Source organism: Atractosteus spatula, chromosome 1, assembly GCF_055471065.1.
Source record: "Atractosteus spatula isolate fAtrSpa1 chromosome 1, fAtrSpa1.hap1, whole genome shotgun sequence".
In the NCBI taxonomy this organism is placed as follows: domain Eukaryota; kingdom Metazoa; phylum Chordata; class Actinopteri; order Semionotiformes; family Lepisosteidae; genus Atractosteus; species Atractosteus spatula.
In genome coordinates this window covers 6,858,851-6,876,731 of record NC_142706.1, presented here as the reverse complement: position 1 = coordinate 6,876,731, position 17,881 = coordinate 6,858,851, and the positions used below count along the sequence as shown (strand labels likewise).

The 17,881-nt window shown below is 42.4% G+C and overlaps 1 protein-coding gene across 1 annotated transcript; it reads right to left on the bottom strand.

Annotated features, from left to right (window-relative positions):
• Positions 1-225: 225 nt before the first annotated feature.
• pkd2 (polycystic kidney disease 2) lies at positions 226-15,444 on the bottom strand. The gene is made up of 15 exons (XM_088918392.1): positions 14,303-15,444; positions 13,431-13,544; positions 11,381-11,514; positions 10,791-11,041; positions 9,822-10,046; positions 9,356-9,584; positions 8,803-8,973; positions 8,300-8,481; positions 7,750-7,870; positions 7,235-7,333; positions 6,627-6,748; positions 6,054-6,171; positions 5,087-5,250; positions 4,242-4,389; positions 226-3,573 (listed from the first exon to the last, which is right to left on the bottom strand). The coding sequence occupies exons 1-15, from the start codon at positions 14,796-14,798 to the stop codon at positions 3,346-3,348; spliced, it is 2,802 nt and encodes a 933-aa protein (XP_088774518.1). The 5' UTR covers positions 14,799-15,444; the 3' UTR covers positions 226-3,345.
• Positions 15,445-17,881: the final 2,437 nt, after the last annotated feature.

Sequence of the window (17,881 nt, the reverse complement as noted above, 5' to 3'; positions counted from 1 at the left end):
AAATAATTCTGTTAATTTAAGCTATATCAAGAAGCAGAAGCCTAAGAAACATCTGCACCCAACCCAGAACAGGGTTCGGGAAACCCTGTGTCAAGTCACTGCAGGCAGCCTCCACATACAGTACATATACTTTTTTAGTACATTTGTAGATGTACTATTGTTAACGTTACAAATTCAACCGGAGTTAAAGCAAAAAAGATGTCTGGAAGAAAAACAAGACCCTTGTGTGATAAAGATTATTTATTATGAACTCAAGTGATCCCATTAAGCTGTGTTCCATTGTCAGTTTAGTAGAAGAAAGCAATATACTGTTTTACAAGATGTCCTGGATTTTAGTAAAACACAACACTGTTTTATACAACTCAAAGAAAAAGGTAAAAGTAAAAAATTGAGACTACAATTGTGTTATCACCAAAAGTGTATAATACTTTAAAAAAAGCATTCATTATCTTTGATAATTACAGTGTACAAAATTCTTTAAAAAGACTACAAAATACCATACTGACTGGTACAGTACACAATGAGTCAAGCAAACATGGATATCCCATGAAACTAGATGCACTTCAAAATGAAGTTTGTTATAAGTTACAAAATTACAGGCATATGGACAATATGTCTATAAGGAATACTTTTATAATTAGCCTGGCAGCTAAATAAAACAGTTCTCTAAGAGCACGTGTGCAAACAAAGAAAGAGAAAGGCATATCATTTGCAAAAGGCCAGTTACTCACAAAGCTCAAGTCAAATGAAATGACTTTCTCAAAAAAAGTGACAAAAGGTACAAAGAGTAACACACGACAAGCCCCACTTGCGTATATTTGGGTGGTAACAAAAGCTGCTCATATTCCAAGGCACGATTGTAATTTCAGCTGTTTTGGAAACAGGATTCAAGACACAGAATGCAGTGATTACACATGAACAGACTAATGGCAGGAACATGATATACACCCTTACAATTTTCAACACAGATATAAAAAGGAAGTATGACGTTGAGTTATTAGTGAGCCACAATGCACGTACCCCAACATGTTTCATTTGAACTGGCACAAAGTTAGGATGCCTGATGAAACTGAACCACCTGTACTTTTTAAGAGACACTCTGGAACTGTAACATACTTGATCTGAGTCAGACGCCCACAAGTTTATAGTAAAAAAATCCTCTTTACTTCTGCACAGCAACTCATTTTCCACTTGCATCTTGAGCCAAATATTTCAGTCTCCCCTGGCTTATACACTCATAATATGACCTCTGTCACAGGCGCTTATTATAAGTTCATTTAATTGAGCTATTGTGTTCAGTCATGATTTTAACAGGATATATTTTACTATATATTATTTACTATAAACACTGATGCATGTCTGTGTACATGCACACTAAACCTTAATAGAGGCAACAGCCCAGCAGCGCTGTTGAAGCTGATAACCTTCAAGCTGCTTCCGTCAAGAAATGGATAGATGAGATCCTCTATAAACTACACCACCTACTGTAGATGGGCCAAACGGCCTCCTCGCATTGGCAAACTTTTCTCATGCTCTAAATCGATTGCAGTCATCAGTTTTTGCACTCCGCTATGACTAACCCTACCCGGTTTTAAATTTTAGTAATATTATAGAGCCTCTCTTTCGGAGAGAGCGGTTAGCACGATCCACAATAGCAGGACAAATGGTGTTGCCACCTCTGGTTGTGCATTGTGTGCAAATCTCTCTCTTGTACTGAACAATTAGAAACACTTCACTTAAAATGCGATAATGCATCACCAAGAAAGCCTTCTACTACAGATAACATTTAAGCCACAAATACATTCTTCCTTACAATAATATTAAACCTCTCCCCTGTCATCTTGCAGTCTGCCATGAAGAACATTCAGCCTGCTGCATTTCTTTAAAAACAGCAACGAGCATAATGAGAAACTTACACTGCGTTTGTGTTTCACTTTTAAGCAAAGTTCAATACAGAAGATTATGTCTGGCACAGCAATTTCTAAACAAACGTTTTGATAGTAATCCACTAGTTTGGGTCTGTGATCAATTGCTTAAATGACACCTAGGATATAATGTATGTTTATTATATATTATTACCTTGAGTTTCACTGTGCAGAAAAAAAAAAATTGTTTATATAAAGCCAAAATAGTACTTGAACCTCTTCCACTTTAGAGAACAAGCCTCAAAGGTGAGTCACTAGAGATACCTGGAATGACCTGTGTTTACAGCAGCACTGAGCTCTGAGTGTCAAGACCTTTTGCATGCAACGAATGTAAGTGAAAAGCAGGGTTCATCATAAGGCTGTCGTTAGCATACTCAGAACAGCGGCATTTCAGGGCACAAAGCATCCGTTTCTAGTAAGAAGACACTTTCCTTACAGTTCTGAGACTTAACACGAGTGCAAGTGATTCAGTTCCATCCATATTCTCCAGCTGACACACGTCTGGGCACACAGCTTCAAGGTGAAAGAAAAAGAGCGATTGACGTTTTGAGAATGCGTGCAGCACAGAGGGCAACAGTGCTAAATTGTGAACCCTCCAGCTTCAAACTTGGCCATTGCCTTTAAGGATATTAAAAATTCCCAGAAGTACTGACAAAACAAATCCTAGGGACTTCTTCAGGATAAGCAGTGAATCATAAAGGAGAAGGTGCAAGCTGAAACTGTAGGGGAGTGCATTTCAACATGAGAAAATGAGGCAGTTCTCTACAAGACTTCCATGAGCACAGATCTAACGACCCAGCTGTGTTAACACTGATACCCAGGCGTCTTTCAAAAAGTGGCTGGATGAGATCCAAACATCCATTATTTACCAGTTCCCAAAAGGCCTGAATGCCTCTATGTGAAGGGGGTTTCTGAAATACTTGAATAGCGATTTGTTCAACAGAAACATGTTCTAATAATATTAGGGAACTTGGGGACTTTTTTAAAAAAGATATTTGAGAAAGGGTAGACTGAACAAATATTTTAAGTTTCACTGCAAATTATCCAACTGATTTCAGGACCACTTGACTTTTTTTCCTTAGTCCTTTGGACTGTGGCTGCCTCCTCTTTTCACAACCACTTGTAAAAAATACAAATAAGTAGGATAAGTCATAAGTGCAGCAGATTGCTCTACCTCCTCCTTATATCTCCCTCATCTCCTCTGGTCAAAAAAAACTCTTGGTCTGGTTTCACCTTTTTAAGGGTACTTTTTCCAGATAATATCCAATAAAATCAGGAAAACATGTGGACTTCGATAAAGAAAAGCTTTCGAGACGGTACCTTTCCGTACTTTCATAAAAAAAGGACAAAAAGCGATGCACTCCTCCTCCTACTTTAAATAAACGTCACACCTCGCGGTCCGGCTCTGCAGCGGCGCCCCCTACAGGTGCCCGCCGGCGTGGCCCGCGGCGTCCGCGCCCTCGGCGGACTGGGAGGACGGGGGCCGCGAGCCGCGCGGGCGGGGCAGCCCGCTCCCGCCCAGCGGGGTGCCCAGCCGGTGGCTCGCCTGCGACGCCGCGTCGTCGGACTCCCAGCGTTCCAGCTCCTCCCGCACCAGCCGCTCCATCTGCTCCCGGTGAGCGTCGCCGTCCCTGCCCAGGCGCTCGTCCTGCGGGGGCCGGGACACAAGCGCGGGGCGCGTCAGCGGGGCTGGTCCCTGTACGCCTCTCGGACAGCCTCAAAGCTACTGCAACGGTAACACCTGGAACCCTACGCCTGCACTTTCTGTGAAGCACCGATGTCCACACATCTGTAAACAGTTGTCTATGTTTAAAGGGCTTCTTTTCTCAATGAACGAGGCAACAAAACCTCCAGTGACGTGTGTGGGCCTAAGACATTGTAAAGACGTAGGCTTGTGAATGCGTCTCTTTCAATCCAATACAAATATTGCTTTCTATTTCGAGACGGTTCTGCTGATAAATACTACTTCCTTGTTAACTCTGCATGCCGATCACATTGGAACATTCCTGCGGTGAAAAGTCTGCTGCACAACCTGTACTTGTTTGCTCGTATATCGCAGTACATGAGTCATTACAGTGACTAGGGAGCAGGAAGGGCCACATCATATCGCAAGTCGTGGGAACTCTCACTCTCGCTCGCGACCAGACCAGGGGTTTGCGACGACTTACAAAAGTACTTTCACAAAGTCTACAATTTTGTGCTTGATTAAAAATTTGTAATTTTTTTCTATACTGTCAGTTATACTGTATTTTGCTACTTAGATTTAACACCAGTCTGAGAAATTGGGCCTGCAGTTCCCCTTTAAATTTTACGTACCTCAATGACGCCATCCAGAAGCCTGCCAAGGACTTCCCTCCTCTTCAGCTTAGCTCGCTCCATTGCTTCAAGTTTCACAATTACAGCATCTATTTTGGATACAATGCTCCCAATAGAATGCTCCATACGGTCCACACGCCTAACCAAGCTGGGAAAACATACAGATCGGAAAATCAGAAGTCTGCAAAAGGGTTTACACTGCTATGACAACTCCTGGGAAGGAACTGTGTATCTAGAGTGACCTAAGATTAGACTTCAACATCAATGCAGAGGTGGTGTGGTGGCTCTGGCTAAGGATCTGCACCTGTGGCTGGAAGGTTGCCAGTTTGTATCCGACGGCCGGCAGAGGAATCCTATTCTGTTGGCCCCTGAGCAAGGCCCTTAACCCCAACTGCTCCAGGGATGCTGTATAAATGGCTGACCCTGCGCTCTGAGCCCAAGCTTCTCTCCCTGTCTGTGTGTCTCATGGAGAGCAAGTTGGGGTATGCGAAAAGACAAATTCCTTTTGCAAGAAATTGTATATGGCCAATAAAGTGATCTTGTCTTATATTGCTATAAAGACATCTCTTTCACTCACTGGACTGAAGCTTGGCCTAATTCACTTAATGCCAATTTAACGCCAGTGACGGTATACAGCACTCATTTATAGAAAGGAGATAAAAGATAAACCATGGTTTACTCTGATAAGAGTAAAATTCAGAGATTATCAGCAGGATGAGTCTATGGGCATGAAAAATGGATGAATGGGCGGAGTCAAGGGCTGAAACTGAACTATTTTAGGTGCAGAGCAAGAAGTAGCCGCTAGTTCCGGGATGAGACAGTGGCGGCAACCGAGCCCAACGTACACCTGGAACTCCTCGTAGGAGACGCCGCCAGAGCTGCTGCCCCGCCGGCGGGAGCTGTGGCCGCTGTCCTCGTCGTCGTCCTCTTCCGAGTCGTCCAGGCTGCGCGGGAAACTGCGGCCGCTGGCCGGCCTGGTGAAGGAGCTCCGGTCCAGGTCCAGATCCTCCTGCATCGAGACGAGGCAGAGAAGCCTGGTCACAGCCACTCCCCGCCCAGCTCCTCACACTCCCCGCCGCCCCACCTGTGCAGTGCACGTCAGCCCTCGGGCTTCAATACCCCGTAAAGTACCCCAAACGCTGTTCCTTTTCCTAGCCTGCCTGATATGTCACTTTCACAAGCGCACAGGTACATTCAAAGTTAGCTGATGTGAAAAGCAGAAGGCAGACACCTGCCAGGAAAGGCTGTATTTTTATATCCCCTCTTACCCACTAGGTGGGAGTCAAAATATATGAAAAACATGAAAAATGAAGTCATGTCTATTAATCTGATGCGATTACCGGCAGAAGCACAGCACGTACTCAATTACACAAGTCCCTCCAACGGCTCCATTGTGCTTCATTAATTTGATTCATAAGCTTGGCCTTTTACCTACCATTCTCAACCACTCTGCTTCTGCCTGTATGAAGTCTCTCCCTACCACCCCCTCTCACTCTTTCCTCCAGTTCCTTCCAGATATTCTGTACTCCCTCTATTCTCCCACTTCCAAAACACGTTCTGCTCTGGGTAAAACTGATTTTTCACCTTACTCTACCTGCACAACTGTTCCTTCTACTTTCCCATAAAGTAAACTTTGCACATATTGTAAGTTACCCTGTATATGGGTACATGCTTGACAAATATTATTGATAATAATAAGCGCATATCATTTAATATAAAAACAATTAAACAAACTTAACGTTTGACATTTCGATTCCTTAAACCCATAAATGCCTAAATGACCCATAAAAAAACTTGCAAAACACAAATTACTCTCTCTTTCTCCAAGTCATCTCTCATCTGCTGGTGTTCATGTTCTGTGAGCTCGTGGTCACCATCTTGATCATATTTTGCAAAGATGGCTTCAATCTCTGCATCAGTGTGTCCCTTCCTGAAAACAATTCCAGTAATTAGTCAATTTAAACATGTCTTTTTTATATTAAAAACTCTTGTTTACACCTAAGCTTAGACAGCACACACTCTGTGCAAACAGCATCACTTAAACAGCCAATATGTAAAGAGCTTAATGTACACAGATATACTCAACAGAGTATAAAGAGCAAATGGTAACAGCTGCTCCTCATACAGTATATACTTCAAACAAAGATTTACAAATAGAGGACCTTGTTTATGAGTTCAAATAAGAAATTAAAGCTGACAGTATTTGCTTTTAAGCAACGGCTACCACTGAACAACTTCGTTAGCTATCTTAAGATGACATCTGTGACACATCAGCACCTGGACAAGATATAGCATCCAACAGACTGTCTGCATAAATTGGAAGAGATAGAGGATCGTTGTCATAATGCGAAGACCACCACTATTCCCAAAACACAAAACAGTCACCCTTTCAGATCCTGGCGCAACTCATCGAAGTTCAGCTTCCCTCCAGCCTGACGCAAGCTCTCCGAAATGTCATCCACCGTTGTCTTCTTCAGCCTGAGTTTAACCAAGGCCTTATTGTACCCCTAGTGAAAGGAAAAGGAATCTGCCGTATGTCCCTCACATTTCACAACACCTAAGAATCGCCTGTGTGATCTGTAGAATGAACTGGTGCCTGAGGGAGACAGGAAAGCTCTCATACTGTTACAGGACATCCCTTTCCCATGCATGGTTATTTATTTTATAAAGGAACAAGTAACGTTTTATTCCATACTGACCAGAGAAGCAAAGAAACACAACGTTTCGGCTGTGGAGCCTTCTTCAGGTGACTGAAGAAGAAGGCTCCACAGCCGAAACGTTGTGTTTCTTTGCTTCTCTTGTCAGCATGGAATAAACCTTTACTTGTTCCTTTGCAGCCTCCGCATGCTGACGCTTGAATTATTTTATTCTACTGTTATTTATTCTCAACAACTTCCCAATACACTCAACACTAAAAGTTCCTATCAGCAACGAACACATTTTCTTCCTGTAATGAACACATCTCCAGTGTTCTTCTCTCTTGGTCCCAATACCTTTTTTATAAGGTCAGCGAGTTCCATTTCAGATTTCTGCTGAGCCAAGTCTGCTTTCACTTCTGAATATGTGTCATTTATAATTGCCAAAAACATATTCTGTGAAAGCAAGAAGAGAAAACATGTCTATTATTAATTAAATGGCTGATGAGCTCAATAAAAAAGGGTGTAAAAAGGGAGAGCTTACATTTATACAGACGTTGACAACACATGAACTTCATGATAAGCAATAATTAGCATTCAGAATATACTGAGCTGACAGAAAATATCTGCATGGAGATCAGGTCCAGGAACCTTTCAATAATGAATGGGATAAAATCCAAACTACACAAAAAAAGTGTAATTTAATAACTATAATTGAAGTTTTCATCTCCATGGATACACAGAGAAGGAAAAGAGAAAATGTTCTTAAAACTCAGTATAACTACTGAAATTCCATGCCTTTCAATCTCAATATTTTTCATTCAGGTAAACAAAAAAGAAATAGAAACAATCAAACAAAATGAAACGCTTACCAGTAGAATAAAGAAGATAAAGAACACAAATGTTGTGAAGTAAATGGGTCCCAATATCCTGTTTGCTTCTTCAATTTCAGCAAAATTAAAATCGCCCAAAATTATACGGAACTGTGTAAAACTACATTAAAAAAAGAGACATTTAGTTCCTGATATCACGGAAAAGGTGAAAGTATTTTTGAAAATTTTAGACAACATCTAAGAAAAAATTATTTCTGGCAACACATGAAAGACAAGAAAAAACACGTGTCAGTTGAACCTTAAACCACTGAAAGGGGCCAGGTTCACTACAGATCACTGGGATCAAGAAACCTATTCAGGATTCTGTTTATTTTCACATCCAGAGAAGCAGTAAAGACACAACGACGCACATATTCCAACTAAAATCTCCGTTTGCAGTATGCAATTCAAGAAACATTTTAAAATGTTGTACTGATCCTGCCATTCATTTGGAAGTTAACTGCCCCCGCTGACCGCTCAACTCTGAATGCAGGCCGTGTGTATGTCACCCGATGCAACAATTTAAACACACTATAAACACGCTACTTACATGCATGCCTGGAATGTGCTGAAATCATTCACCTGTGTTCCAAACACAAGGTATGCCAGCTGGGCATAGGCCAGGAATATGATCAGAAACATGATGGCAAAGCCAATGATATCTTTGGCACAGCGAGACATGGTGGATGACAACTGACTCATTGTCTTATTAAAGTTAATGAATTTAAAGAGCTGCAAAAAAAGAGAAGATAACACATTTTTTCTTACGTTAAAAAAGGGTCCCTAAAGGTATCAAGTGTTACAGAATTTTTCCTGTATCTTCCAAGAAAACATTTCAGAGAACTAAGCATTGTAGTATAAAAATTATATTCTGCAGCTCATCATGAAAATCTTCCAAGTTAAAGCAGTTTAATTGAAAATAAGACTTGTTATGCACTCGTGTAATGGATATAGCCACTTTTACATAGATAATACTTTTAACCTTTAGAGAATCTGAGCAGGTCTGTTGCACATTAAATACACACCATTTTTTAAAAAAAAAATGAAGAGTACCTTGATCCAGGAGAAAAAAACAATCACGGCCACCATGTTGTTGAACTGAACCTGCATGTAAGCAAGAGGCTGAAAATTGGGGTAAGCATTCTGGATTTCCAAGAGGTTCTTCAGCAGGCTGTTCACTGTTACCGTTCGGTAGATGTTAATAACTATAGCAGCAACTGAGAGCTGTGAGGAGAAGAGAAAAACACATATATATATATAATCAAACTGACTTAAAATTTAATAAATTGCAAGCTTCACAACAATCATTTAAAACTTCTGTGCTCTTGTTTAGAACGCCGCATGGATTTGAACTTGGAAACATTAGAAACACAAAACAAACAGCAGGTATGTACACCCAGTATCTTTCAACATCATAATTCAAATCCCATTCTAAAACTATGGAGGTTTCTCAAAATACAGTTTAAATAAGACTTGTTAGAAATTAAAAAATGGGGGACAAATAGAAATAATATCATACTAACAACCTGTGCTTTGAAGACAACAGTTTTATTCCTTTTAGGTAGTGGTGACAGGGTAACGTTTTAATAACCGAACGTGCGCTCACCGCAATGATAAGGATGTCCAGGCAGTTCCAGAGGCTCCTGAAGTAATAGAGCTTGTGAATGCGGACTTCCAGGGCTTCCTCCACCACATAGTAAAGGACAAAGAGACAGAAGGCAATCTCGCAGGCTGCTATGGCGTAGTCCACTTTGGACACGTACCGGTTGAGCTTCACGGTCTGAAGCTGCCAAGAGGTGACAGCGCCCCCTGTGGCGGGGAACTCCACAACCAACCTACAACATCAAGAAACAAACAACAACATCACGGCCCCGTGCGGGAGGAGGCCGCGGTGTAGCGGCCTTCCAGTACGCTCCAGACTGCAACGCAAAATACGCATTCCTCCCAAGAGGCGGCCCGGAACGCAGGAGTTTAAGTTGCCGGTTTTCGTTGACCCGACACGAACAGGGGCGCTCTGGAAAAGCCCTTCCGTCGCGTCAGCTGCTAAGCCGTGGCCACGGGCTGGTGTGTACCTGACGATGCAGAAGAGGTTGACGTTGGCGTTGTAGACGGAGAAGTCGATGAACACGGCCCTGCTCCCTCGGTCCAGCCATAGGTTGCCTTTCAGAGTCCGGATCTGTGCGGCCGTCTCCGCCCTGGTCCGGGAAAGGTCCAGGTAGTACCCCCCGCCGCTGTAGGTCGCAATGAGGCCCCAGTAACTGCTTCCATTTAGGTCCGCTTCTTTGGTGTAGATCCAGCTGTTTCCAGGACAGATGTGCTTACAGTACCTTGGCTGTGCTTAATTAGCGATTACATGCATGTGTGTACTACAAAGCTTGTCTGGAAGCGCAAACAGCAAGAAGACAGAAGGGAAGCATTTCCCCAACGTGTTTAATGCACTCTGTAGGGAACTGACCCCAGCCAACCTTGTTATTCTTGAAGGTGTGGGCTAGAGGTCTGGACCCTGGATTCGTGACCAGAGGGCTGTGCGTTCAATGCTCAGGTGCAAGTGATGCGACTGCACCCCTGGGCGTTGGACTCTACGCACTTTGCTCCAGCTGTATACATTTGCACATGAAACGGCTAACCGTTAATCACTTAAGATAAACGCATTTTCCAAGAAAAATAACAGCGATAAGAATTTGATCAGTTGAAACTTGCTAATAAAAACGAAAATATAATACTAATTCAAGCCACAGCACTCCCTGTATATAGAACTGTATGCTGTTAGATAAGATTAGGGACCCCTGGCTCTCTTGACTTTCAGTTTCTGTAACATATCAGCGGTCTGAAATATCCATTTCACATGAAACTGACCCGATGACTCAAATAACTAAATTGGTGACATGCATATTTCACTAAGACAATGTTTCTTTGACATGAAGACGTTAAAACTCTTCTCGTTGTGTTTGCTGCTCAGTAATAAACTGGACGCTATTCGCCTCACGTCAAATGGCCCAAGGCCCAGCGGCGGCTGCAAGACCAGGCGCGTTTGCACGTACGCGGTTCCGTTCCGCAGGCCGAAGGGGGAGGTGTCCTCGTGACCGGGCGAGTACGCGCCGTAGCAGTCGTGCACGGTGTCCCTCAGATCCTCGTGCACTACGCACGACTCGTTGCGCACCTTCAGCTGCCGGAGCCGAGGGGCCCCGAGCAGCAGGCTCTCGTGGTAAATCCAGCTCCGGTTCTCCGGCAGGGTCCCGTTGTTGTACCACACATCCCAGTACAGGCCGTCTAGGAGCGGGCCTTCAGCGAACTAGGAAGAGAGAAACGGGCAACTCCTTCGTCTGCTCTGCGCGGTGTTTTTTTCCCCCTTTCCAAGACTCGTATAATGTTGCAATTCATGAACTGCCACGCTATTCAGCTTTCATTTAGTGAAACCGAAGGAAGAAACAAAACACGTAGTGCTACACGTTTGAGCACTAACTGATAACAGTACCTACATCAGGCAGAGTTAGGGTGAATTATACAGAAGTCTTTAAACTTCACAATAAAAGAGAGAGATGACAAGATAACATTGCAATCTTTTTTTTACCCTTAATTAAACTTTTTATGCAGAAATCAAAAACCACAAAAGCTGAAAAACAGGGTGTACCTTCCAAAAGTCATCCATACTAGCCAAACTTCTGAAGTTTGTCTTCTCCGTGTTTGATACAGGCGTGTCCAGGAACAGCTGGGACATGGCCTTTGTGTAGTAGTACAAGCTGGAGGTCAACATCCCGTAAGTCACTGGAAAACACATTCAGCAACGTGACTCAAAATATTCCAATAGTAAAATAAAATTATGTACAACAGTGAAAGATAAAAGTGGAAATATTCTAGGCTGTTTTATGCTCCTTGCTATTAATAAAACTTTATAAATTTCAAGAGCCAGACACATCCATATGTCAACACAATCAATGAAAGATGTTTCTGTAAATTGAACCACTTTAAAATGTAGCAGTGATGTTAAAAAAATAAAAAAATATTTATCTTATACACAGAGTAATTTATGTTGCCCAAAGTAACAGTTTCAAAAATACGTTACAATATATTATCCCCAAATGTATTAGCTGAAGCACACCGAAGAACAATCACTAATTCTCAAACAAAAGAAACTATATTATAACTCTCAGTTTCTTTTACTGCTTGTCTTGTGACTTAAATATATCAAAAGTCAAGTTAATCATCATTTAGAATTAACTGACCCAGTTAACTAACTCATTAATGTTTAAACAATTAGGAAAACCTCTCAGTTAAACTGAGAGGAATCAACCTTTACAACTAATACAGGACACTCAGTTAACAAGCTCAGTGAATTTACTGTGCTCTGATAAATAATGTTTTGGCAAATATTTGAAAAATTACCTTCTAATGTATTTTAAACTAGGGAACAGGGATTGTTTCTTGCTAAAAGAACAGGAATGGCATACAATCGCCTTTTCCTTTTGGCGAGATAAATGGGATGAAGAAAATAAAAGCAAAATACGGACTAAATCTTGTGTCTGTGCTGCCACACACTGTTTATAAAATCCTCAAACTAAAAAATGGAGGTATTTTAATGTGAAAAAGCATTTCCAGGATAATATGACCATGTTGAATAAAAATGTTTCTCCGTAGAAGAAATCCCTGGCTCCCAACGACACATCCAAGTCTGTCAGGAAATACTTTCCCGATCCGCCCAAAACCCCTGGCACCAGTGGCAGCACTCTTTCGTGCTGACATATCTTCTGCAACAGCACCAAGACCACATCGGTAACACTGTTTTCTCCATTAAAGGTTACGACCACAAAGTGCTTGCCTGCTCTTCAGTAATACCGTAGGATTAGTAACAATATTACTTGCAGTTTTCAGATCCTGCCCTACATCATTCTGAATGAGAAACACATTATCAAGTCTAGAACTTGTTCGGGGATAAAAAATGCGGACATACTAAAACAACACTGCCACCTTCAACCCTGATCTCATCAGATCTCAGAGGAAAGCAAGGCTGGGCCTGGTCAGTACCAGACCAGGAGATATCTAAAGAACTAGGCTGTTGCCATAAGGTGGTGTTGGAAGAATAGTAGCCAGTGCTCTTCCTTCTAAACCAATTACTGTGCTGTAAGAACATTCAGTGGTCAAATGAGATGTCTGGACTGTTAAAGATCCCATAGCACTATTCCTCAGAGCAGGGAATAGTTGTCAACTTCGATGTCCTGGTAAACTGAGATTGCAGAAAGCTCTTCCCAAACTTCCCACTTTACTCAACTGGTGAAAGCAATTTCTAAACTTTCGAACATCTGAGTGCAGCTAACGGGTACCTGGTACATAATGTCTACCATATGTCACCAAGATAGGTACTGCTCTTTAGCTGTGGATGAAGGAAGTCCTCTCCTACAGTATATGTAAAGCACTGCAGAATCTGTTGAGATGTAAAGCCCTATATGAATTCAAGGAATTATCCATGATTGAATTCAGATTTCTATCACTCATTCAGTGGTAAATGTTGAATTCCCCGGCAGTGAAAACTGGCCAGAAACATCTTCTAATGTTTCCTTCAGTATACAGATCTCTCTTCAAACACACAAGCTGCTCTCTACTTAAGATCACTTTATTGGCCATATACAATTTCTGCCAAGTCATTGATTACTACGCCAATGGGGTGACAGTCGTGGAGTACTTACAAATGCACAGGATGACCAGAAACATGACATAGGTGACCAGCTCTCGCAGGACACTCTTCAGGTACTTCTCTCGGCTGGTGTTGCTGTCCTCCATCAGTCTTGTTCCCCAAAGAACTAAAATCAACGCAACAAAAACGCAAATCCACCGCTTACTATACAGTATATATATATTTAAATCAATTCAGATTCACTTAATCTTGATAAGGAACTTTTCACTTTGTCATTTTATCCTTTTAAGATTACCTGCATTACTTTCAATTATGAAATTTGTCTTACTTCATATTGTACGTCTTACTCATTTGGATTTATGTGGCTGCTATCGCTTCGTATAAATAGCGTTTTCCTTACATTCCTATACGATACAGAAAGGGGTCTGAATAATAACACTGCCTCTGTGATATACTGTATGAACTAGGATATACAAAGCTAATAGCACTTCATCATTAATGATTAGAATGCAGAGATATCCGTCACATTATCAACAACCTAGAAAAACTGCCTGCCCGAAGTTAAATGTCACACTTAAATAATGGATACACTTCTCATCTCACGAATTGCGGCGGGCAGGTCGAAGCAATCCTATATTTACCGTCTAGTTAAACACGTGTTTTGCTCCACGACAGCAGCCACATAGTTTCCACATGCGCGCTACCACCTTTTACTACATTAAACTCTGTCTGCAGCCCTCTGTGCCAGCTGCCAACTATACAAATCCAAGGCATCTCCTGACTCACAACAACAACACACAAAAAAATATTTTTATAGTCTTCCAAGACGACCTGAAGGATCCTCCTTACAGTTACAAGTGAAACGGAGCTCTGAACCTGACCGCTTTTCTGATCCCCCTGGACGGTGCTATCTGCGGGACTCACTTCTTATTTTTTCCAGGATCCGTTTCCCACAGCCCCGGGGACCGGATCTGTCTTGGTGTTGAAGGACTTCCACGGTGGGGGTCGGGTACAGACCCCGCTGCATCCGATGTCCACCGCCCCCTCCTCCTCCTCCTCCACCACCACCACCGCCGTTGTAGCTTCCCAGACCGCTGCTGCTGCTGCCGCTGGAGGTGGCGGACACCGACCTGCGGCCGGGGCTCGCCGGCGGCCAGTCCGCCTCCAGCATCTCCTCCTCGGGCTCGAACCCCGGGTTGTCTCGGCTCCACGCCTGCCGGGAGGAGGAGGAAGAGGAGGAGGAGGAAGGCGAGGGCGTGCCCACGGAGCCCCCAAGTCCGAGGTCGTGGTGATGAATCCTCTCCATCTCAATGCCCTCGCCGGGCTCCAGCCTGCTCGCCGCGGAGGAACCGGCGGCGCTGCCCGCGAACCTGCCCGCCTGGCTCTGCCGCTGCTGGGGTCGGACTCGGCTCGAACTCATCCTGCCTGCCGGCGCAACAGCTCCGCATTTAACCTCTATAATGAAACTGCTGTGACTTTTTTTTTTTAATGAAACGCTTCAACTTTTTTTAAATTATTATTTTTCCCATTCCCCGCGCACCCTGACTTGAAAAGTGTTTTGCTTTCAATTAAAAAAAAAAGCCACCCTGGAGAGTTTGGACTACACTTTCCACGTTTGTCCCTCCTGTAGTTTTCTTCAGTTGCAGAGGAGTAGTTTCTCCAAGACCACACCGACAATTTTGTAGGCAGCCCTGCTTATGACAGCTGTTATCTCCGACGGTTTTCTTTTCTTTTGCCGGACGCAATAGCCCGAATAGGCAGCAATAATTTAAAATTTTAACAAATTCAGGTTGAGTGGGGTTTTTTTCTTACCAATCGGTTGAACCATAGCAACGTAGGAGAGGCGAAATAGCAACTTAACCGCAAATCCTCATTCAGCGATAACTTGAGTTTTATTTTACGCGCACGTTTTAAGTCCTCTTATACAGCAAATAAAAACCCCCCAAAAAAGTCCCGACGGTTTACGTTTTCCTCTTTTTATCTACACCCAGTTCGTACTTTTAATAGGTAACAAAAACAATCCCTTCTCCCAAACCAGCCATCTTGTTCTCGCTTCCCAAAATCTCAGCGTCCCATTTGCTGGGATCGGGTTACAGTCAGACTCGCCCTGACGTAACAGCATCGCTGGTCAGCAGCTCCTTTAATTTCGGAAAAGCAAAGTTAACACCTTTAGCCAGCAGTACACACTCCACATCTTGTGCAACGGAGAGCTCAGCGGTGCTACGTACATTAAACGTTAAGTTCCGACATTCATTGTTTATTTTTTTCTCATTTCCATGCAACTTCCTGGGTTTACAAAATAAACGGGTTTACAAGCAGGACGTATCTCACCTCCCACTATCACATGGTCAGAAAGCTCTGTAATTTTCTGAATTTGAAAATGGTTTTTTTTTATTTGGGGGAAAAATATAATATTTTCCTTTTTTGTTATTACCACATCTGTATGCTATTAGGTGCTCTTGAGCGTAATTCTTCGGAAACACAAACTTTGCTAGTTTTTCCAGCATTAAGTGGTTTAATAGTTTTTTTTTTGCGAAGTCCAATCTACCCAACAGCACAATAGCTGGGTAGTCTGAATGCACAGTTTCTTAAATGGGCAGATTTTACAGATTACAGCGATTTATTCTTTAAACAAGGAGGTACATTGCGTAACTATTTATCCATGTTTGTCTCCGCTGCTAGGCAACTTCACTACTGCAGGCCGGTTCTCTCCAGGGATGGGATACCAGGGTCCTGTTAATAAAACTGGCACAGACCCTTAACACCCCCGATCACATGGCATTAAAAACAAAACAGAACGGTTTATAGGTCTTTTTTTCTTTTGCTAAATCGATGAGCACAAACGCATCTTGAGGGTAAAGGCCTTAGTCTCTGCTTTGAAGAAAAATAGCTTTCGGGGTTTAAAACATACGGGCCAGGCTTGAAGAAACGCTCTCCTGACCGATAGTCGTAAGGGAAAACATGGCTCCGATTTCAAGTCTCGAAAAAGGCTGAGCGCTAGCATATTTTATGCAACGCGCGTTTTAACGATTTATGCAGTGCGTCTTCACTGTCCTATTCCCAATGAGCTAGATTTACTCCAGAGCTGACGCCAGGGATAGGCGATGCGGTCTCCCGCAGCTACAGTATGTCATTTTCTTGCAATAATAATAGCTGTCAAAAAAAGAGAAATGAACAGATTCTCTCAGTCTTCAGTCATTAATATGCTTAAACAAAGGAAAGTGGGTCATAATTTTCTTTTCTTCAGTTTAGAAATGAATGCACTGATCTGTCAAGTCCCTCTGACTTTTACTGAATTAAAATGCTTCCAATGAGCTGTCGGGAAAGTTTAAACGATATTTTCTAGAACTTTGTTCGGACTCATTGGAGTCAAGAAAGTCAAGGACACACGGTTTAAGCTGTGATGCAGGTATGCTTTGAGTACTGTATGTAAAGTTATGTCTAACAAAGTGTGTGTGGTTGGGAATATGTTGAAAAGAAACCTCTTCAGTAACACACCAGGAAAAGTTCCTTTTCTGCACCACTGTAGTGCATAATGACGTCATGACGTGAAAAATCATACTGGATCACATTCATTGTTTCTATTCTATTCTGTTCGATGTTCAGTTTATTCATAGGCAAGAAATTGCTTTTATATCGTGCAATTGTACAGTACCATGAAGTTTTTTTTGTATTTGGTCAATGCAGATAAATGCCATATTTATTTTTAGTGAAATAATCATTTCTAATATTTAATATTTTGGATATGTTAAAGACAACAAATTAAATTTAAAAAACATCTACAAATTCATTCCATGTGGTGGCGCTGCTAGACAGACTATTAATAATAGTTCTGTTCTCTGGAAATTGGTTATATAAAAAAAATACATAAATCTCACAGGCATGCTGCTGGTGGTTGTGCTCTTGTTGTGTGGGGAACCACTGTATGATATGAAAATGTATTCGGTTGTCTTTTCAGATCAATTGCAGTTCTGGTTTACTGCAGAGACACCTGTAAGTTCTTCTAAAAAAGTGTTTCACTCGTTTGGCTGAAGCCTAATGAAGATGAAGTAATTAATTTGAATCAGGTTTATTAGTTGGCTTTACTCAACTGGCTGAGAGAAAGACAATATTACTGTAAGGCTGTTAGCCCTCCCCCCTCCCACTTAATTTAGTTTTTCATGAGGAATGAGCCAGTGAGCCTCTGCAGGTGAGGATGAGGAGGAGGGGTGTGAGAGATGAAGGTGTGAGTGGGTAAGCTACAATCCTCATACTTACACAGACATGTAGGCAGACAGAAAGGGTCGAGTTAGGGTTTGACTTCCTCCCGACCTCTTGTTTAAAAATCCTTTTAGCACCATTATTATCTGGATGCACCTTTCCGTGATGCGTTTGGGTGGGGGCAGTAGTTACAGAATCACTTCCCAGACTTCCGGGTCTCTGTATTTTATTTTGGAAGCACAGGTGAATTCTGCGCACAACCTCCAGTTTCTTGAAATGAAGGAGGATAAGTGGTCCTATGGA